The sequence below is a fragment of the Panthera uncia genome, chromosome D1, assembly GCF_023721935.1.
Source record: "Panthera uncia isolate 11264 chromosome D1, Puncia_PCG_1.0, whole genome shotgun sequence".
Classification (NCBI taxonomy): domain Eukaryota; kingdom Metazoa; phylum Chordata; class Mammalia; order Carnivora; family Felidae; genus Panthera; species Panthera uncia.
In genome coordinates, this window is record NC_064808.1 from 16,596,085 (window position 1) to 16,612,138 (window position 16,054).

At 53.2% G+C, this 16,054-nt stretch overlaps 1 protein-coding gene and 1 long non-coding RNA gene across 3 annotated transcripts in view; both read left to right on the forward strand.

Moving 5' to 3' along the window:
- Positions 1–16,054, forward strand: part of SYT13 (synaptotagmin 13) — a 41,643-nt gene that overhangs the window by 15,709 nt on the left and 9,880 nt on the right. The window contains exons 1-4 of one of the 2 annotated variants that reach the window (XM_049647709.1): positions 10,661–10,762; positions 11,135–11,360; positions 13,582–13,716; positions 14,863–15,164. In XM_049647709.1, coding sequence (XP_049503666.1) covers positions 13,605–13,716; positions 14,863–15,164 — 414 coding nt within the window. In that variant the 5' untranslated portion in view covers positions 10,661–10,762; positions 11,135–11,360; positions 13,582–13,604. Of the gene's footprint in view, positions 1–10,660; positions 10,763–11,134; positions 11,361–13,581; positions 13,717–14,862; positions 15,165–16,054 lie in introns of those variants that run through there. The other variant, XM_049647701.1, reaches the window with a different exon arrangement.
- LOC125934368 (uncharacterized) lies at positions 2,313–4,764 on the forward strand. Its single transcript, XR_007461360.1, has 2 exons — positions 2,313–2,862; positions 4,417–4,764. It is a non-coding gene; the product is annotated as an uncharacterized LOC125934368 (long non-coding RNA).

Here is a 16,054-nt window from a genome sequence, read left to right on the forward strand (position 1 = left end):
TGGCGCAGTCGGTTAAGCCTCCGACTTCAGCCAGGTCACGATCTCGCGGTCCGTGAGTTCGAGCCCCGCGTCGGGCTCTGGGCTGATGGCTCAGAGCCTGGAGCCTGTTTCCGATTCTGTGTCTCCCTCTCTCTCTGCCCCTCCCCCGTTCATGCTCTGTCTCTCTCTGTCCCAAAAATAAATAAAAAACATTGAAAAAAAATTTTTTTTTAAATAAAAAAAAAAAAAAAGAAAAGCTTATCAGAATGCAGATGCGTGAAGGAGGTATTATTATAAGAATAACCTTGAATGTGCTCTGATTTTTTAAATGGGTAAAAAAAAAAAAAAAAAAACAAGCATCAAATTTTAGTACCTTAGCTTTTGTTTGTAATATATTGGCTTAACGACAAGGTTAAAAATTGTTGCCTTTGTCCATAGTTTCATCAATTATCAAACATTATAGAATCAAAACATCCTATAGCTGTTCAGAAAGAAGATTTTGAATTCAATGTCAAGAAATTGCATATAACCAGATTTCTCAGACTTAAAAAAATTTTTTTAATGTTTATTTATTTTTGAGAGAGAGAAAGAGAGAGAGAGAGAGAGAGAGCATGAGCATGGGAGGGGCAGAGAGAGAGGGAGACAGAATCTGAAGCAGGCTCCAGGCTCTGAGCTGTCAGCACGGAGCCCGATATGGGGCCCAAACTCACGAACCATGAGATCATGACCTGAGCCAAAGTTGGCCGCTGAAGCCCCTGGGAAACCAATATAGTGGTGGGGGAGCAGGTGGAAATTCTGAAAGATAAAGGCCGGCTGAGATTGTGCTCTGAGTCAAACCCGTTGCCAACAGCCCTGCTATGGCGGCTGCAAAATAGAGGATAGAATGGAGTGGACGGGGTGGCAAGACTGAGTTTGAGCCCCAGACTAGAGGGCTTTTCTCTGACCTTTAAAACATCCTGGCTTTGAAATAACACTTAGGACCGATGTCGATTACATGAGGTTACAACATAGTCTTGCCGTTGTCTTGGCTCATGGCACAAATGAAACACGTTTTCTACGCAAAGAATGTCAAGCCCAGACTCAAAACTGAGAGCAGTAACAAAGCAGATGCCCAAACGTCCAGACGGTTCATTAAAAAAAAACCCAGACAACTGCGTGGGGATGGGAGTGGGGTTATTATCAGTCTAACGATAGGGAATGTGCCGGCAAATCAAAAGCAACTAGCTGGGCATTTCCACTTCCACCTGTTGATGGCTGGCATCCAGAGATCCAGGGAACCATGTCATGTAGTGTCATGATAGCAGCACTGGCTTTGGGTGCACTTGGCTTCCAAGTCCAGGGCGGTCGTATACTGGCTGTAGGATCCTGGACAAGTTTCGAATTCTCTGAGCCCCAGTTTCCTCCTTTGTAAAGAATTGGGCTGTTTTTATTTATTAAAATTCGGGTGTAGAATAGAGAAAATATTGGGCACTTCCCTACAGGGTTGCGTGAGGGTCAAATACAGTGAAGTCTGTAGTGCTTCGAGAAGCATCTGGTACATAGGCAATGGTCAAGAGGCGGCAGCCATATTGCCCTTTCGGGCATCGTGATGTGACTAATGAAGTCAATGCAGGGACCACCCGTGAGAAGTACATCTCTAGGCAGGATCTTGCCATGTGGCGGCTTCCAGTCCCACCGATTGGTTTTGTTTTGTGAATTCTGTTTACTCTGGAAATGTTGGGAGATTGGCAGTAGTCATTGTCTCTCCTCTTCTCGCGGGGTTTTAAGCCTTAGCTGTATCCACTGGTCTCTGACCACACTCAGACTTTCAGGCCACAGCCTTGGTCCGGAATGCCCTTCTCCCATCTCTCCTCCATCAAACTGCTGTCCCTACTTCAGGGAGTGCCCAACTCAAAGCCAGAGCCTCTGCATCTTCCTGAAAATCTCCCTTCAATGCACACAACCCACCCCGAGATAGTGATTGGTCAAATGAATGAATGGATAGCTGGCGTCAGAGGGCAGAGGTGGGCATGCGCTTGGGTTCGAATCCCAGCTCTGTATCCAGTTAACTGTGTGACTTCAGCCGTAAGTCCTCTGTGCCTCAGTGTCCTCCTCTGTAAAGTGGGTATAATAACAGCCCCTCCTTCATGAGGTTGTGGGGTTTAAATGGAGGTAGAATGCTTACACCTCTATCCAGCACATGACTAACGTTCGACACGATTTTTGCCCCCAAATTTTAGCTCAGAAAACCTTTCCTCACCCTCACATTTTTAGTGGACACCACTTCCCCTCCCACCCACCCCGCCCTCACCATCTGTCCCTGAGATTGCTTTTTTCCGCATCTAATGGTTTCTTGCTTTCTGCCCCACTGGCGACGCTCACTCCACAAGGGAAATGACTGGATGGTGTTGTTCCTGCAGTTGACCGGCATCTAGAGATTTAACAAATGACTGAATGAGTGACCACCAGCAGAGAAAGGGTTTGCCCAGGGCTGGCTGTTATTTTCAGTCGTGTTTCATTCTTCCCCGGTTGAGAGGCACATTTACCCAACTGACGGCAAGGCTGGTTCCGGGACAAACCTCCTGGTCTGTTGCCTTGGATACCAGGGAGGAGACAGGGAGTGTCCCGGTTAACCACAAACTAAGCTTTCTTGATTTTAAAATAACAAAGGAGGGGAAAGAAAGGTAGCGGGCAAGTCCCAAGGGAAGGGGATTTGAAAAGGGATTGGGGCACCAAAGAAGAGGATGTATTGGAAGGGATATTGAGAGACCAGCAGTGGCTGGGTCACCATGGAAACGCTGTGTGGCGCCTGGACCGGAAGACAAGCTGCTGCTTCAAAGTGAATTTCAACTTTGCAGCTTGGAAGTACACATTCCCCCGGGGCCTGACCCTGTGGACTTGCCCGTAAGCCTCTAAGACGTAGGGATTTGGTATCAGCGGTTTTCGTGGAGTGGGAGATCTACCACAAGTAACTGTGGGCGCCGAGGGACCTCGCTGAGAAACAGGGAGTTTGTGCCCAGGGAGCAGCTCACCGCACAGGAGGACATTTCTACACCTATCCTACCTGGATCTCTGGGGGGGTTCCAAAACCGGGGTGTCCCCCCAGGGGCCACAGGGACCCCCCCACATCGCAGTCAGGCTGGGGAGCTTGTTAGACATGCATGTTCCCCAGGCTCTACCTAAGACCTCTCAGCCAAACCTCTGGGCCTTGGGGTTTCAGAAAAATCTGAATTTTTCACTTCCGCAGGTGGGAATTAGACGCACCCAAGTGTGGGAAGCAGTCCTAACAACCCCGTTCCTCTGACTGAAGGGTACGCAGGGGCAGGGGCGGGGGCAGGGGCTGGGTGGTGGGGCCATCCAGTGGCCTGGGCATGAGTCTATGTGGCAGGAAGACACCAGTGAGCAGTAAAGTATGGCTGGAGATGCGAGGAGATGGAGAAAGGGGCTGGAAGCAGGGCAGAGCGGCTCAGCGCCGGGCTCTGGAGTGAGTCACCCTGGGTTTGAATGGAGCCCCCACGGCTCACTAGTTGGCAGTGCAACCTCATCTGGAAAATGGGATTGATCTTAGTAGCACTTCCTAATAAGGTTATATGGGGACTCAGTGAGCTCATATCTATCTGAACAGTGCCCGGCGCAGGTGGGCACAACCACAAGGTGGAAGAGGCTGGGACTCCAGTTTTGGAGAAGAGCTAGTAGACCCTTTAAGACTGTAAGAAATCAGCTTTTGTTATGTTCAGCCATTTATGTGTGGGGCCTGTTTGTTACACGGCAGTCAGCCTTGCCTGACTAATACAGGGCTGGTAACAAGTAGCCCGTCAGCCATGAAGCTTCAACCAGTTGTGGGTGTGTGCAAGGATGCCCTCTGCAAGGAATGGACCGTGGGGATCAACCCTTTGGGTTGGTGAAGAGCCTCTGTGGCTGCACCCCAAATTCTCTCTGGGAGAGTTCTCTATATGGCTGGAAGGAAAGGCCAGTCAGAGGGCCATTCCCACTCACAGACTCAGCCTCTAGGAGTAGTCCTTTCCTGGAGACAAAAAGACTATTTCTGCCCATTAACTTCTAGCTTGACCTAATGGACTTACTGCCCGTTGTCCAGACATTAGGGACTCTAATGTCTACTAGGGGAGAGCGTGTGTGTGTGTGTGTGTGTGTGTGTGTGTGTGTGTATCTATATCCATCTCGGTCTTTCTATCTAAATTATTAGTGAGGTACAGTTTGCATGCAGTGAAATGCACATATTCTAAGTGTATATCTTAATTAATTTTGACAAATATTTATACCATAGGCTGTAACCGCACCCTCTGACATGCCTCTGACCATGCCGTTCCCCCAGAGGCAACCACTGTTTTGATTTTCATCCCCATCGATGCATTTTCTGTGTTCCAAAACCACATGCAAATCGACGTTTCTCAACCTCTGCACCGCTGCCATTCTGGGTTGGATAATTCTTTGTTGCAGGGAGCTGGCCTGTGCACTGGAGGATGGTTAGCGGCATCCCCGGCCTCTACCCAGGAACAGCCTCCGCCCGCCAGCAAAATGTCTCCCGACCCTGCAAATGTCTCCTGAGTTAAGATATCCGTTGAATTCTGCAGGATATGTTCTTCTGCATCGTGCCTTCTCTTGCTCAGCACGTTTTTGTGATTTTTTTCTGTGCGGTTGGTGTACCCGTCGTTCATTTCTTTTCACTTTTGAGGAGTATTCCATCATGAAAAGAAGTCACCATTTACTTATTCATTTTCCTGTTGATGGACACCTGGGTGGCTCCCAGTGGGGTGCTGCTATGAGTAAAGTTACTATCAGTATTCATGGGTGAGTCTTTGTGTAAACGTGTATTTTCATTTTCCTTGGCTGGATGCCCAGGAGTGCAACTGCTGGGCCACAGGGTAGACAGAAGTTTAACTTGTAAGGAACTACCAGTTGTCCAAAGTGGTTTTACTATTTTTCCTTCCAAGCAACGTAGGAACCTTCCCATTGTTTCCCATCCTTGCCGACACTTACGGTTGTCGTTCTTTATTTTTAAAATGTTTGTTTATTTTGAGAGAGAGAGAGAGAAAGGGAGGGTGTGCGTGAGCTAGTGGGGGAGGGGCAGAGAGGGGGGGTGGAGAGAGGATTCCAAGCAGGCTTCACGCTATCAGCGCAGAGCCCGACTCGGGGCTCCATCTCGCAAACCACGACTTCATGACCTGAGCCAACATCAAGAGGCAGACGTTTACCCGTCTGAGCCACCCAGGTGCCCCAATGTTGCCATTCTTTTTAATTTTAGCCATTCCGGTGCATGCGTGGTAGTTTCTATGTTTTTCATACTTTAATTCTCCTGAACAGATGTATTAGTTATATAGTGCCGCGTAACAAATTCTCCCCAAAATTGGTGGCTTAAAATAACACGAGCTCACCGTTTCTGGGGGTCAGGAATCTGGTCCTAGCATAGCTGGGTCCTCCGGCTCAGGGTCGTGCTGTCCAGGGCTGTGGTCATCTTGAGGCGTGACTGGGGAAGGATTTACTGCCAAGTTATGGGCAGGATTCGGTTCCCCATAGGCTGCCCTCCCTCCCTTGTCACACGGGTCCCCCCGTAGGGCACCCTCAACATCACAGGATGCTTGCCAGAGGGAGTGGACAAGATGAAATCTAATTCTTTTGTAACCTAATCGCACAAGTGACAGCTCATCGCGTATTCTTTTCATCGGGAGCAAGTCACGAGGTCCAGCCCACACTCAGGGGAAGAGAATTACACAAAGGGGTGCTCGCCAGGAGGTGAGGGGCCCTGGGAGCCATTGAAGAACCACCTGCCCCAGCAGCTCTTGTGGGAGAAGTGCGGTCCACACCAGAGCTTCTCACACCATCCGTGGGAGAAAAAAACCTGTTCGGTTTGGCTTTAGCATCTACGTACCTTCTCACACGCAAATTCACGGACAGGAACTCAATGCACGAACCCCACTTTGCATAGCACTGCTCCAGACCTCAGGTTCAAACAAGCATTTCCAACATTTGTTGAGGGTTTGTCATGCTAGCCTTCGTACCAAGGGCTTGACGCTGGTTTGCTTAGCTCATCCTCAATCCAAGCCCAGGAAAGAGGTGTTGTTAGCATTTGCAAATGGAGAAACTGGGGAGCACAGAGAAGTTAATTAACCGGTCCCAAGATCACACAGCAAGTAATTGGCGGAACCTGGACTCCAATCACGCTGTCTTGTTCCGGGCTTTGAACGCCTGACCACCGGGCTACATTTCAAACTCTTGTACACGAGTTGGTGTGTGTGGTTACGGGTACTGGAGTCCAGAGTGACAGAAGCTGGCAGGTCCCTTGTTCCAGCCCAGCTCCGTTCCGAGGCGGGGGCTTTGCTGAGCTTAGCTGCAGTGGCCTGTGCTTGACATCATCCAAACACTCTGTGTTTGAATCTCTCTCCTCTGCCCTCTGCTTTCTAAAGGTCAAGTATAAGGGATAAAGCCATCTGTCCCCCTTTCCAGCCGAGTCTGCTTGGCTCCTCCGTAGCTCCCAGGGTGACGTGATGCTTTAATATGGATGCCCTAGCACGAGAGCCCAATTTAATAAACAGTCTTTAGGTGAAAAACTTAATCACGTTTGTGACGTTAGGGGTCGCCTGACGCCTCTGGTAAGGTTAAGCGTTTGTTTACAGATCATTAGCTGCATAATTAATTTCTCTTTTTCCGACACCAGCCCCCTAAGGGAAGGGCAGCATCTGTCTTGTTCACTTCTGTGTTCCTAACACTTAGCATAGGACCTGGCCTCTAGTAGGGCTCAATAAATATTTGTTCGTTAGCTGAAGGGTTGTCCCTCCCCCCATGCCATCTGTCTCAGCCTGGATTGGGGAAGGCTGAGCCCACCCTGAGGCCACTGAGCTGCTCTTAGGCAGGAAGTGCCATCTTGGGATGGGACGCAGCGGGGAAGGGGGCGGGGGGGAGGGGACACACAGAGGTGTTACTGAGCCGGCCACCACCTGGCACCAAGGACAGTTGCTGGAGGTGTCATCTTCCAAGGGGTGACTGAAGATACTTTGGGGACGGGTAGGAAGGAGGAAAGGAGAAGAATTCAGGTCTGGCTTCCAGCTGACAGTGGTCAAGTCCCCCCCACCCCCATCCTGTGGAGCGTCAATTTTTGGCACATCTGGGTTGCCCTTGGGCCGACCCACAGTGTCCCTGGAAGTCCCATGCGCCTCAGCAGCCACCGAGAAGCCCCCGGGGAGGTGGCAAGAGGGGAGGGGCGTGACCCAAGGCGCCGTGGGGCTGTGCCACATGAAGCTGCTCGGGGTCCACACTCTCGGCAGGAGCCAGGGGCCCAAGGGGACAGGTGAGAGGCAGGGACAATCTGCAGAGACGCAACAGAGGGGTCTCCCCTCTCTGTACCTGCCATGCCAGCACAATTGGGGGTGCCTTAATCGTTGAATGTCCGCCCCACTGGGAACCTTCCTGGACTCCTGCATCGGCATTGCCAGGCCCTTCCCCTGGGTTCAAGGGACATTTGGAGAGACAGTCCCCACTTCCAAATCCCGCCCCTCGCACACTGCGGTGCTAGGCTGGAGCTCAGGTCCTTCTCCAGGGGTCCGCTCCCCTGGTGCCTCCCTCCTCCCAGGCGCTCTCGCTTGTGCCCCACTCATAATTCTTTCCCAGCGCCCCCCCCACCCCACTCCCAAACCTCTTTTCTGCTCCTGGGGCACAGAAGTTCCAGTCGTTTAAGGGGAAACATAGATGCGTTTGAAAGATGCAGTGGTGGGGTGCCTGGGTGGCTCAGTCGGTTAAGCGTCCGACTTCGGCTCAGGTCATGATCTCACGGTCCGTGAGTTCGAGCCCCGCGTCGGGCTCTGTGCTGACCGCTCAGAGCCTGGAGCCTGTTTCCGATTCTGTGTCTCCCTCTTTCTCTGCCCCTCCCCCGTTCATGCTCTGTCTCTCTCTGTCTCAAAAATAAATAAACGTTAAAAAAAAAATTGAAAAAAAAAAAAGAAAGATGTGGTGGAACCAGGGTTTTGAAATGCAATGAATACGGTTGTACAAGAGAACGAGACAGGGAACCAGCAGCTGTTTTTGCTACTTGAAGGGAGTGGTGTAGCAGGCATCAGACCCTGCCTCCAGTGAAGGGCGACAAATCGCTCTCCACCTCAGGGAACCATTGCCACACAGGACCTTACCAGGGCAGGGCAAGGATAGACCGCAAATGAGGATGCCTTCGGCTGGATGCAGAGACGTTCAGGAGGTGGGAGAGGCGTCTCACCCCAGGCAGTTTCTCTCCACCGGTCATGGCATCCTGTGTGCTCATGACAGAGGCAGTGTCTCAGTTCAGGATGCTCCCCGCTGCCAACCACAAAGACCCCAACCCAAACCGGCTCGCACAGGAAGGACCGCATCGCTCGTGCAACTCAGAAGTGCCGAGTGGGGATACCGGGCTTGGTTGATTTGGAGGCTCCGTAACACTGTGACCAGAGAACACAGCTTCCTTTGTTGTTCCCACCCTGCTGTCCACCATGTCAACTTTGTCCCAAGACTGGCTCGTCTTGCAGTCACCAGACGGGGCCACAGGCTACCTGTCCAGCAGGGGAGAGGATCTCTCCTACTTCCGTGCCATGCAAGTCCTTCCATTCTGCCTGTCTGGGTTCGCTTTCCGGGACAGGTGCCCACCCCTGTGCTAACAACAGTACCCAGGAGCCGATGGGATCACATTAAGCAGGTCCCCCTGCCCCAACCCAGAGCTGGGGCCGGGGAGGGATCCCGAAAGCCAGGGGATCTGGAGGAAAGGCAGAATAGAGAGGGAACGGATGTTGGAGGACAGCCAGGAACACCCCAACTTTGTGCTCTGGCGATGCATTTTAAGCTCTTGTCACAGGCTCTTGAGCTCATCAAGGGGCTCACAAATTCAGAGCCAGCGAGTAGGAAGGAGCGCTGACCCAGGCTCTGCGGAGGCTTGAAGCAACACGGAGTGAACCTCAGAACTGAGCCCCATCGTTCTCTTTCCATGAGAAATGTGGAACCAGCCAAATTTGGTCCAGCTAGAAATGAATCAACACAGCCCTCGTCTGAACTGATTGAACTGGCATGAAAGCAGATATCAAACCACGGAAGTGCTCCCCCAACCAGCCAAGCGCCCTTAGTTCTGGACCCAGTAAGGGACAGATAGGAGGCGTTGGAGAAGGGGCTGTGTGGCCAGCGGCCAGTGGCAGGCCGGGTGCCTTTGTGCTGATGAACAGGAGGGCGCAGCACGGGCCCAAAGCCCAGACACTGCCGTTGCCCCTTTGCGTCCAGCATCCCAGACAAACAGGGACTGTGTTTTTGAGAAGCAGGTGCAGGGCGTAGCGGTGACAAACATTTCTGATGAGTGGGTGTCGTGCCAGGCAGAGGCTTGAAGGCGGGAAGGGGGTCGGGAGCCACGGTTGCAGCGGGCTTTGGGGTCAGGCCGATCTAGATGTAAATGTGCGGCCACCCTGCTGTCTGCTCCTGGGCGGCTGTGTTCCACTTAAGTCAGAAGTGCTTTTCCAGCCTGTATGAGCCGGGCACACTCAGCAGAGACTGGGACAGTCTCGGTTGCACTGCAGTCTGCTGGGCAGTGTTTCCGAGAGAGGAAGGAAGTGTTTTATCCCCTCTAAGCCCTTTAGGGACTTGGGAAGAAGAAGAGGTAAAGCAGGAGCAGGCCACCTGCACGGCGGCCGCCTGTGGCCCCTTTGAGCCCCGGTGCATTCCTGGATAATTAAGGTCACTGAGGTCCAGCCTCCCTCGGGGATGGTCGGAGACAGAGTGTCAAGGAGAGCAGAATGTCCGGGATTTATCCCGGGAGAGTGAAACGTAGACTGTGGAAACACTATAAACACCCACTTGGAAACCACATCAACTTCTGAGTGCTGTCCCCCTCCAGGACTGCATCACCCCCACTGCCACCCCTGCCCGAAACTCCCCAGTCCCTGGGTCAGAGAGCAGCCTTGACCCTTGGCCAGCCCCTCCAGCAGCCACAGAGAGGGGAGAGACAGCAGGGCCAGCGAGGAGGGCAGGAGGCTGCTTGGGGGACTCTATTGTGGGTCTGCACCTGCCCCAATTTGAGGGTTATTTTATGGGCTACCCACCGAGCATTTTGAGTTCTAGGTCTGGCCATCAGTCCCTGACTTCCCGGGGACTAGGCAGACCCCTGATATTGCTGCCTGGTATATAAGTTGGAATCCCTTAGGTAGAAGAGATCTCAGTCCCTAGTGGAGGGAAAGACAGAAGATTCCACTGGTCTGTGTGACGCAGCCCTGCATACTTAAAGCTTCACAAGCAAGCAGGCCTTTGTGTAGAGAAAAAGATGCCCTTTCCTCCAGGTGGACTAAGACCCTACCTCAGGGGACACAACTGGGCATGTGGTGCACACACTGCATTTCAACCCTCACTTGCCCCTCATCTGGGCTCCTTTGTGCAGTGCACAAACCATACAACCGAACATGGCAGCCCTAGCCACGGGTTTATATTGCATACTCCCTGTGAGCAGACACTGTGCAGGCACCAGGAATACAGAAGGAGCAAGATAAGACATAATCCCTGTGCTTACGGAGCTCACACAGGACTGGACACAAACAGGCCAACCTATGAAAAAAAAAATAACAATATAGGGGCGAGCTCAAAGCTATAAAGCAAAGAGCAGGATGTGGTGAAAGGGAGGGACAGGCTTGGGGGAGGGACTTAATTTACAGCAGGTGGAGGTGGGGGTGGTGGTTTGGGGGGAGGGGTTGGGGTCCAGAAATCAGACTCAGAAAGAGTTCAGCCCTGTTTGAGAAGCAGGGAGCCCAGTGACTGGAGCCGTGCAAAGGGAAGATTCTGGGACAATGTCAGAAAGGTGAGTAGGGCCGGGTTGGGCCAGTGCTTGTAGGTCTCTTGAAGGGGGGGAGGGGCGGTGAGAGAACAAGAAGCAGGTGGCACAGGTGATGGGCCCGAATAACCCCAGGGGACACAGCAGAAGACCACTGGGCAGGGGGAGGAAGGGGGTGGATGAACAGGGCCCAGATGCCATCGCAACCGCGGTGTTGTGGATTCTGGTGTGTTTGAAAGTGACATTTTGGCTGCTTGGGTGGTGCCTCTCGGAGCATAAAGGGACCCCAGCCCTCCCTCTGCCTCCCGTGAAAGGCCGGGTCATGGCTTCTCCTTTCTGTGGGTAGAAAACAGGCGGGAGGTCTTCTCGTGGACTAATCAGAGTGACGTGTGTTTGCAGTTCAATGTTAAAAAGTCCACGGAGCCCGTCCAGCCCCGAGCCCTCCTCAAGTTGCCAGACATCTACGGACCCAGGCCGGCTGTGACAGCCCCGGAGGTCATCAACTATGCGGACTATACCCTGAGGACCACGGAGGAACCTGCTGCACCTGCCAGCCCCCCGGCCCCGAATGACAGCCGCCTCAAGAGGCAGGTCACAGAGGAACTGTTCATCCTTCCTCAGAATGGTAGGGGTCTCCTGCCCCTCGTTCTTCCATGGGCAGTACTCAGGGGGGCTCACGGCGTCTCATGGCCAGCCCCGGCATTTGACGCTGGGCAAGCACGGGGGCACAGGGCCTGGGAATTACAGTCCTTTATTCCTGCGGACCTATTGCTACCCGGCTTCTCTCTGAGGCCTCCAGCTTCCGACTGGGGAGTGGAGAGTCCTTTTCAACTCACGTCGAGGGGCCATGATCCATGATTGAATCGTGGGCTTCCAGAGTCCCGGGGCCAATTCTCTACCCTTCTACGTACTCCTCGTGGGGCCTTGGTCATGTGGCTAACCTCTCTGGGCCGCAGTTTCCTCGTACCTGAAATGGGATTCTACTGTTGTCTTCCCGGGAGGGCTGTTGCAAAGTGTAAATAAAATAATGCATATAAAGTGCTTAGCCCAGGGCGTGGCAGCAAAGGTGTAACCAAAGCGTGTTGTTATTATTGTTGTTTCTATCCTGCTTCTCATCAGCGTCCACTTCGAGATGCAGCAACCTTTCGGGGTACAGGGCTGTGCTGGGCGCTGGGGCAGATACGCGAAGCAGGCACAGCCCCTACCCCAAAGAGCATGCAGGCTCTTTGACAATAAGGAGGCAAGAAACACGTCCAGGAGAACGGATTCTTGTGTGGTCTGGGGTTTTATTTGTGTGGTCGGAGAGGCAGACGGTACAAGGGGAGGCAGCGTAACTGGCTCTGACGTTGACCCCAATTTTTACGCATCTCCTGGCCTGGGTCCAACTGGAGTGCATGCTGGCCGGTGAGCCGGTGCCCCCGCCCCCCACCCAGAACCACAGCGATTAGCCTGGCGTTTCTTCAAGAACAATTTGCAAGGTGCCTGTGGCAGGAACGCATCTGCCCAGCTCTTAGCCCCGCATTTTAAAAAGATGTCAAATAGACCCCCTGAGGACCCGACAGCTTAAGATCCGAGAGTGAGGAAAAGCTTGCACGTGGAGCGTTGGGGGTAGTAATCATAATCACAAGAGGGCTCCCCTTTCTCGGGAACCCCAGGTTTCCCAAAGCTCGGGGGGAGCCAGGATTGGATGCTGCCCACCAGGAAGAACAGGGCAGTGTGTCAGAGCCTGGAACTTTAAAGAATTCGGAACACATTAGTTTGTCTTCTCTTTGTCATCGTTCGTCATTGTTCCCCACCCCAGAACGCTGGTTCCATAGACATCTATCAGGAGTTGATTCTTCAGCAAATATTGACCAGAGGCAAGGGAGTGCAGGCGACGAGGATGCCAAATTCATCGGACACTGTTCCCGTGATGCCCAACGTGTCCTGCTCCCACCAGTGTTGATCCTCAGCCCCCCCGGGAGCTCAGAATTCCGTTTCTGGAAGCAGAATCCATTCTTGCATTGCCAAACCGTGCCAGCTTTGGTCTGGCTTTGATTTGGCTTTGAATTTGAAGGCTGAGGTAGCCTGAGAGGGGAGAGCTGTGGGTGCCAGGCAGGACCCTTCTGGCACTGACCCTGCTGTGATCATCCCCGTGGCGCCCCTGGGAGCCACCTGAGTCCTGTGTTCACGACGGTCTCGCTTTACGCGTTGCTCACATCCTGGTCAGTCTGTTCCTTACTTAGACGCACCAGAGGAATTTTTCCCCACGCGCAGGAACCCCATAACAAGCCATTTAGGACATTAAATAGGCCTTTACGTTTCTACCCTCTAAAGTTGTTCTGAGAATCAAAACTTTTTGAGTTCCAATTTGCTCGAAGTGGAGTCGGCTACAGCTGCTGGATCCTTTAATTCCCGTATTATGTTTGACTACCGAGAATCTTCCAGATGTTTGACTCCTGTTCCAGTGAGGGGCAGAGTGAGCGATATGTGTGGTCTGGGGGGGGAACTTCTGAATCATTTAATGCAAGTAACTCTGGGAAGGAGACACTGTTATCATTCCCATTACACAGATGAGGAAACTGAGGTTCGAAGAAGTCAAGCAGCTTGTCCAAGGTCACGTAACTCTTAAGTGGCAGCTCGTGTGTGACACCAAAGGCCATGTCTTGAGCACTGGGCTGTGACGGTCCCTTAACATGTAATCCCAGGACCGCAGGTGTCACCCTGAGGTGGCCACCATGACTCGGCCCCCGGCTAGAGCGCTTTTGGTTTCCATTAGTGGCATGGGTAGCACATGGGAAAGAGAGGATCTAGAAAAACAAGGACCATAGTGCGGGTGGCAGTGACGGCCTTACCTCTCTGGACAGGTGTGGTAGAGGATGTGTGTGTCATGGAGGCCTGGAACCCAGAGAAGGCTGCCAGTTGGAACCAAGCCCCCAAACTCCACTACCGCTTGGACTATGACCGGCAGAAGGCGGAACTGTTCGTGACTCGCCTGGAAGGTATTACTTGTATTTGACTTTCATGGGCTTCCGTGGGTCCGTCTCCCCTGGAGGAGCTGTACAGGAGGAATGGGAGCACCTGAGGCTGGAGGGAGCACTCAGTGCTGGATTAGCACTCGGTAAAGAACGGACCGTGAAGTGTGTGTGCGGTGGGGGGGGGGGGGGGGGGCGCGGAATCCCCCCCCCTCTCATATAACATTCAAAGTGGAGAATCCTGGTTGGCCTCTTTCTCTTCCAAATGGTGATTCAAACCTCCGATTCAGGGACCAGGTTCCTTCCATCAGGGTCCCCGTTATCCTCTCAGGCCTCCTTGTCATCTGTATCCAGCAGGTGGAGAGAGAGGGAGAAGAGGGAGGGAGCACAACCACCCCTTAAAAGCCATGACCACACAGAACATGCATCACTCCTGCTCAGACCCCATTGGCTGTAACCCAGTCACATGGCCACTGAATGCAAAGGAGCATGGGAAATGTGGCTTAGCAGGTGCTCAGCAAAAAGAGGAAACCGGGTTTTTGGCGAACAGCTAGCTGTCTCTGCCACAGGTGCCTTTGACATTGAATGGGGCTTTGTGGGGGATAAAGAGGGTGTTCTGAATGGTCAGCAAAATTTCTGTAGTCCAAGGGGTCAGGATGCCCCTGGTCTCTCTGCCCCAACAATTTTGTCATCAGCAAACAGAGCTAAGACTTTGCAAAGGAGCTGGGGCTGACAATGGGCCATTCTGTGGCTCCCTCTCTCTCTGCCCCTCCCCCACTTGCACTCTGCCTCAAAAATAAGATAAACATTAAAAAAAATTAAAAATTACAGTATCAGAGCATAAAAGCCCTCAGCCATTTGCGGGCCCCGGCATCTTGGGGAAACCTCAGAGTCATGAGGTGGGAAGGGCTCTGGGAAGCAGCCAGTCACGTCCCTGTTCTCCAGGGGAAGACCAGCGTGTGCTGACATTGGCCACCTCGGAGGGTCTCCCATTGCTGAGTGTCTTACTGAAAGGCGATTCCGCAAAGCCAAGGTGGTCAGCCCTGGGGCTTTCGTACCCCTGAGGTCATGGCCATTAAGCTGGATGCGGCAGCTCAAAGCAGGCCTGTGTTTCTCCTCTACCCTTGTCCTTGAGAAAGTCCCACGTCTGTGTTGCTGTCTCCTTGGCTGCAGCTGTGACCAGTGGCCACGATGGAGGCTGTGACTGCTATGTCCAAGGCAGCGTGGCCAACGGGACGGGCACCGCAGAGGCCCAGACGGCCCTGAAGAAGCGGCAGCTGCACACCATGTGGGAGGAAGGCCTGGCGCTCCCCCTGGCGGAGGAGGAGCTCCCCACAGCCACCCTGCTGCTGACCCTGCGGACCTGCGACCGCTTCTCCCGCCACAGCGTGGTCGGGGAGCTCCGCCTGGGCCTGGACGGGGTGTCTGTGCCTCTGGGGGCCGCCCAGTGGGGTGAGCTGAAGACTTCAGTTAAGGTAGGGTGACCTCGCACCAGGAAAGTTGAAGCCTGTTAGGGGAGCATGCAGCGGCAGGACTGGGCCAGGGCTCTCGAAACAAGCGTCACGGACCTTCCCCGAGTGTGCGGGTGCGTGTGTGCGAGGACGCTCGGTGTCGTGAACAGGGTGGAGGGCTGGAGTGGACTCAGCCCAGGCTATGGAATGTCTGGAGTCTGGTTTTGCTTCTAGCTTGCCATGTAAGGTCCCCCTGCCATCATGGAAAACATGGAAAATTATGTGTGATTTGGCTTTGATGCTGGGGGAGGGGGGAGAGTAAGTGGGGGAGGAGCAGAGGGGGGAGAGAGAGAGAATCCTAAGCAGGCTCCACACCCAGCGTGGAGCCCGACATGGGACTCGATCTCATGACCGTGAGATCGTGACCTGAGCTGAAATCAGGAGGCAGATGCTCAACCAACTGAGCCCTCCAGGCGCCCCAGTAATGGCCCCATTTATATTCACGTATACTCCCTGTGTCCCTGCTGTGTGCCAGGCACTGCTGGGGAGATGAGCACCGTGTGGAATCCTTCTACCCAGAACTTACAGGCCAGAGCATAAATTGGAGCAGACGAGTGACATTGACAAGGACAACGATGATATTGGACATGCATTGAATCCTAAGACATGGAAGAAAGGCCTAACCTAACTCTGATGGAGAGTTCTAGAAGGCCTGGTGCGAAATGGCGTCTGTACTGGGATTTGGAGGATGGACTGGGCTAGGGACAGCCCCAGAGCCCGGTGCTCTCTGTTGTCACCAGCCCTGGCATGGTTCTCCCCAGCCCTCTGCTGTCAGGGGAGCCGAGGGTGTGAGAGGAACGTCTGCTGAAAGGCTGCACTGCTCAGAGAGGGGTCTCTTGGAGAGCAAACCATCG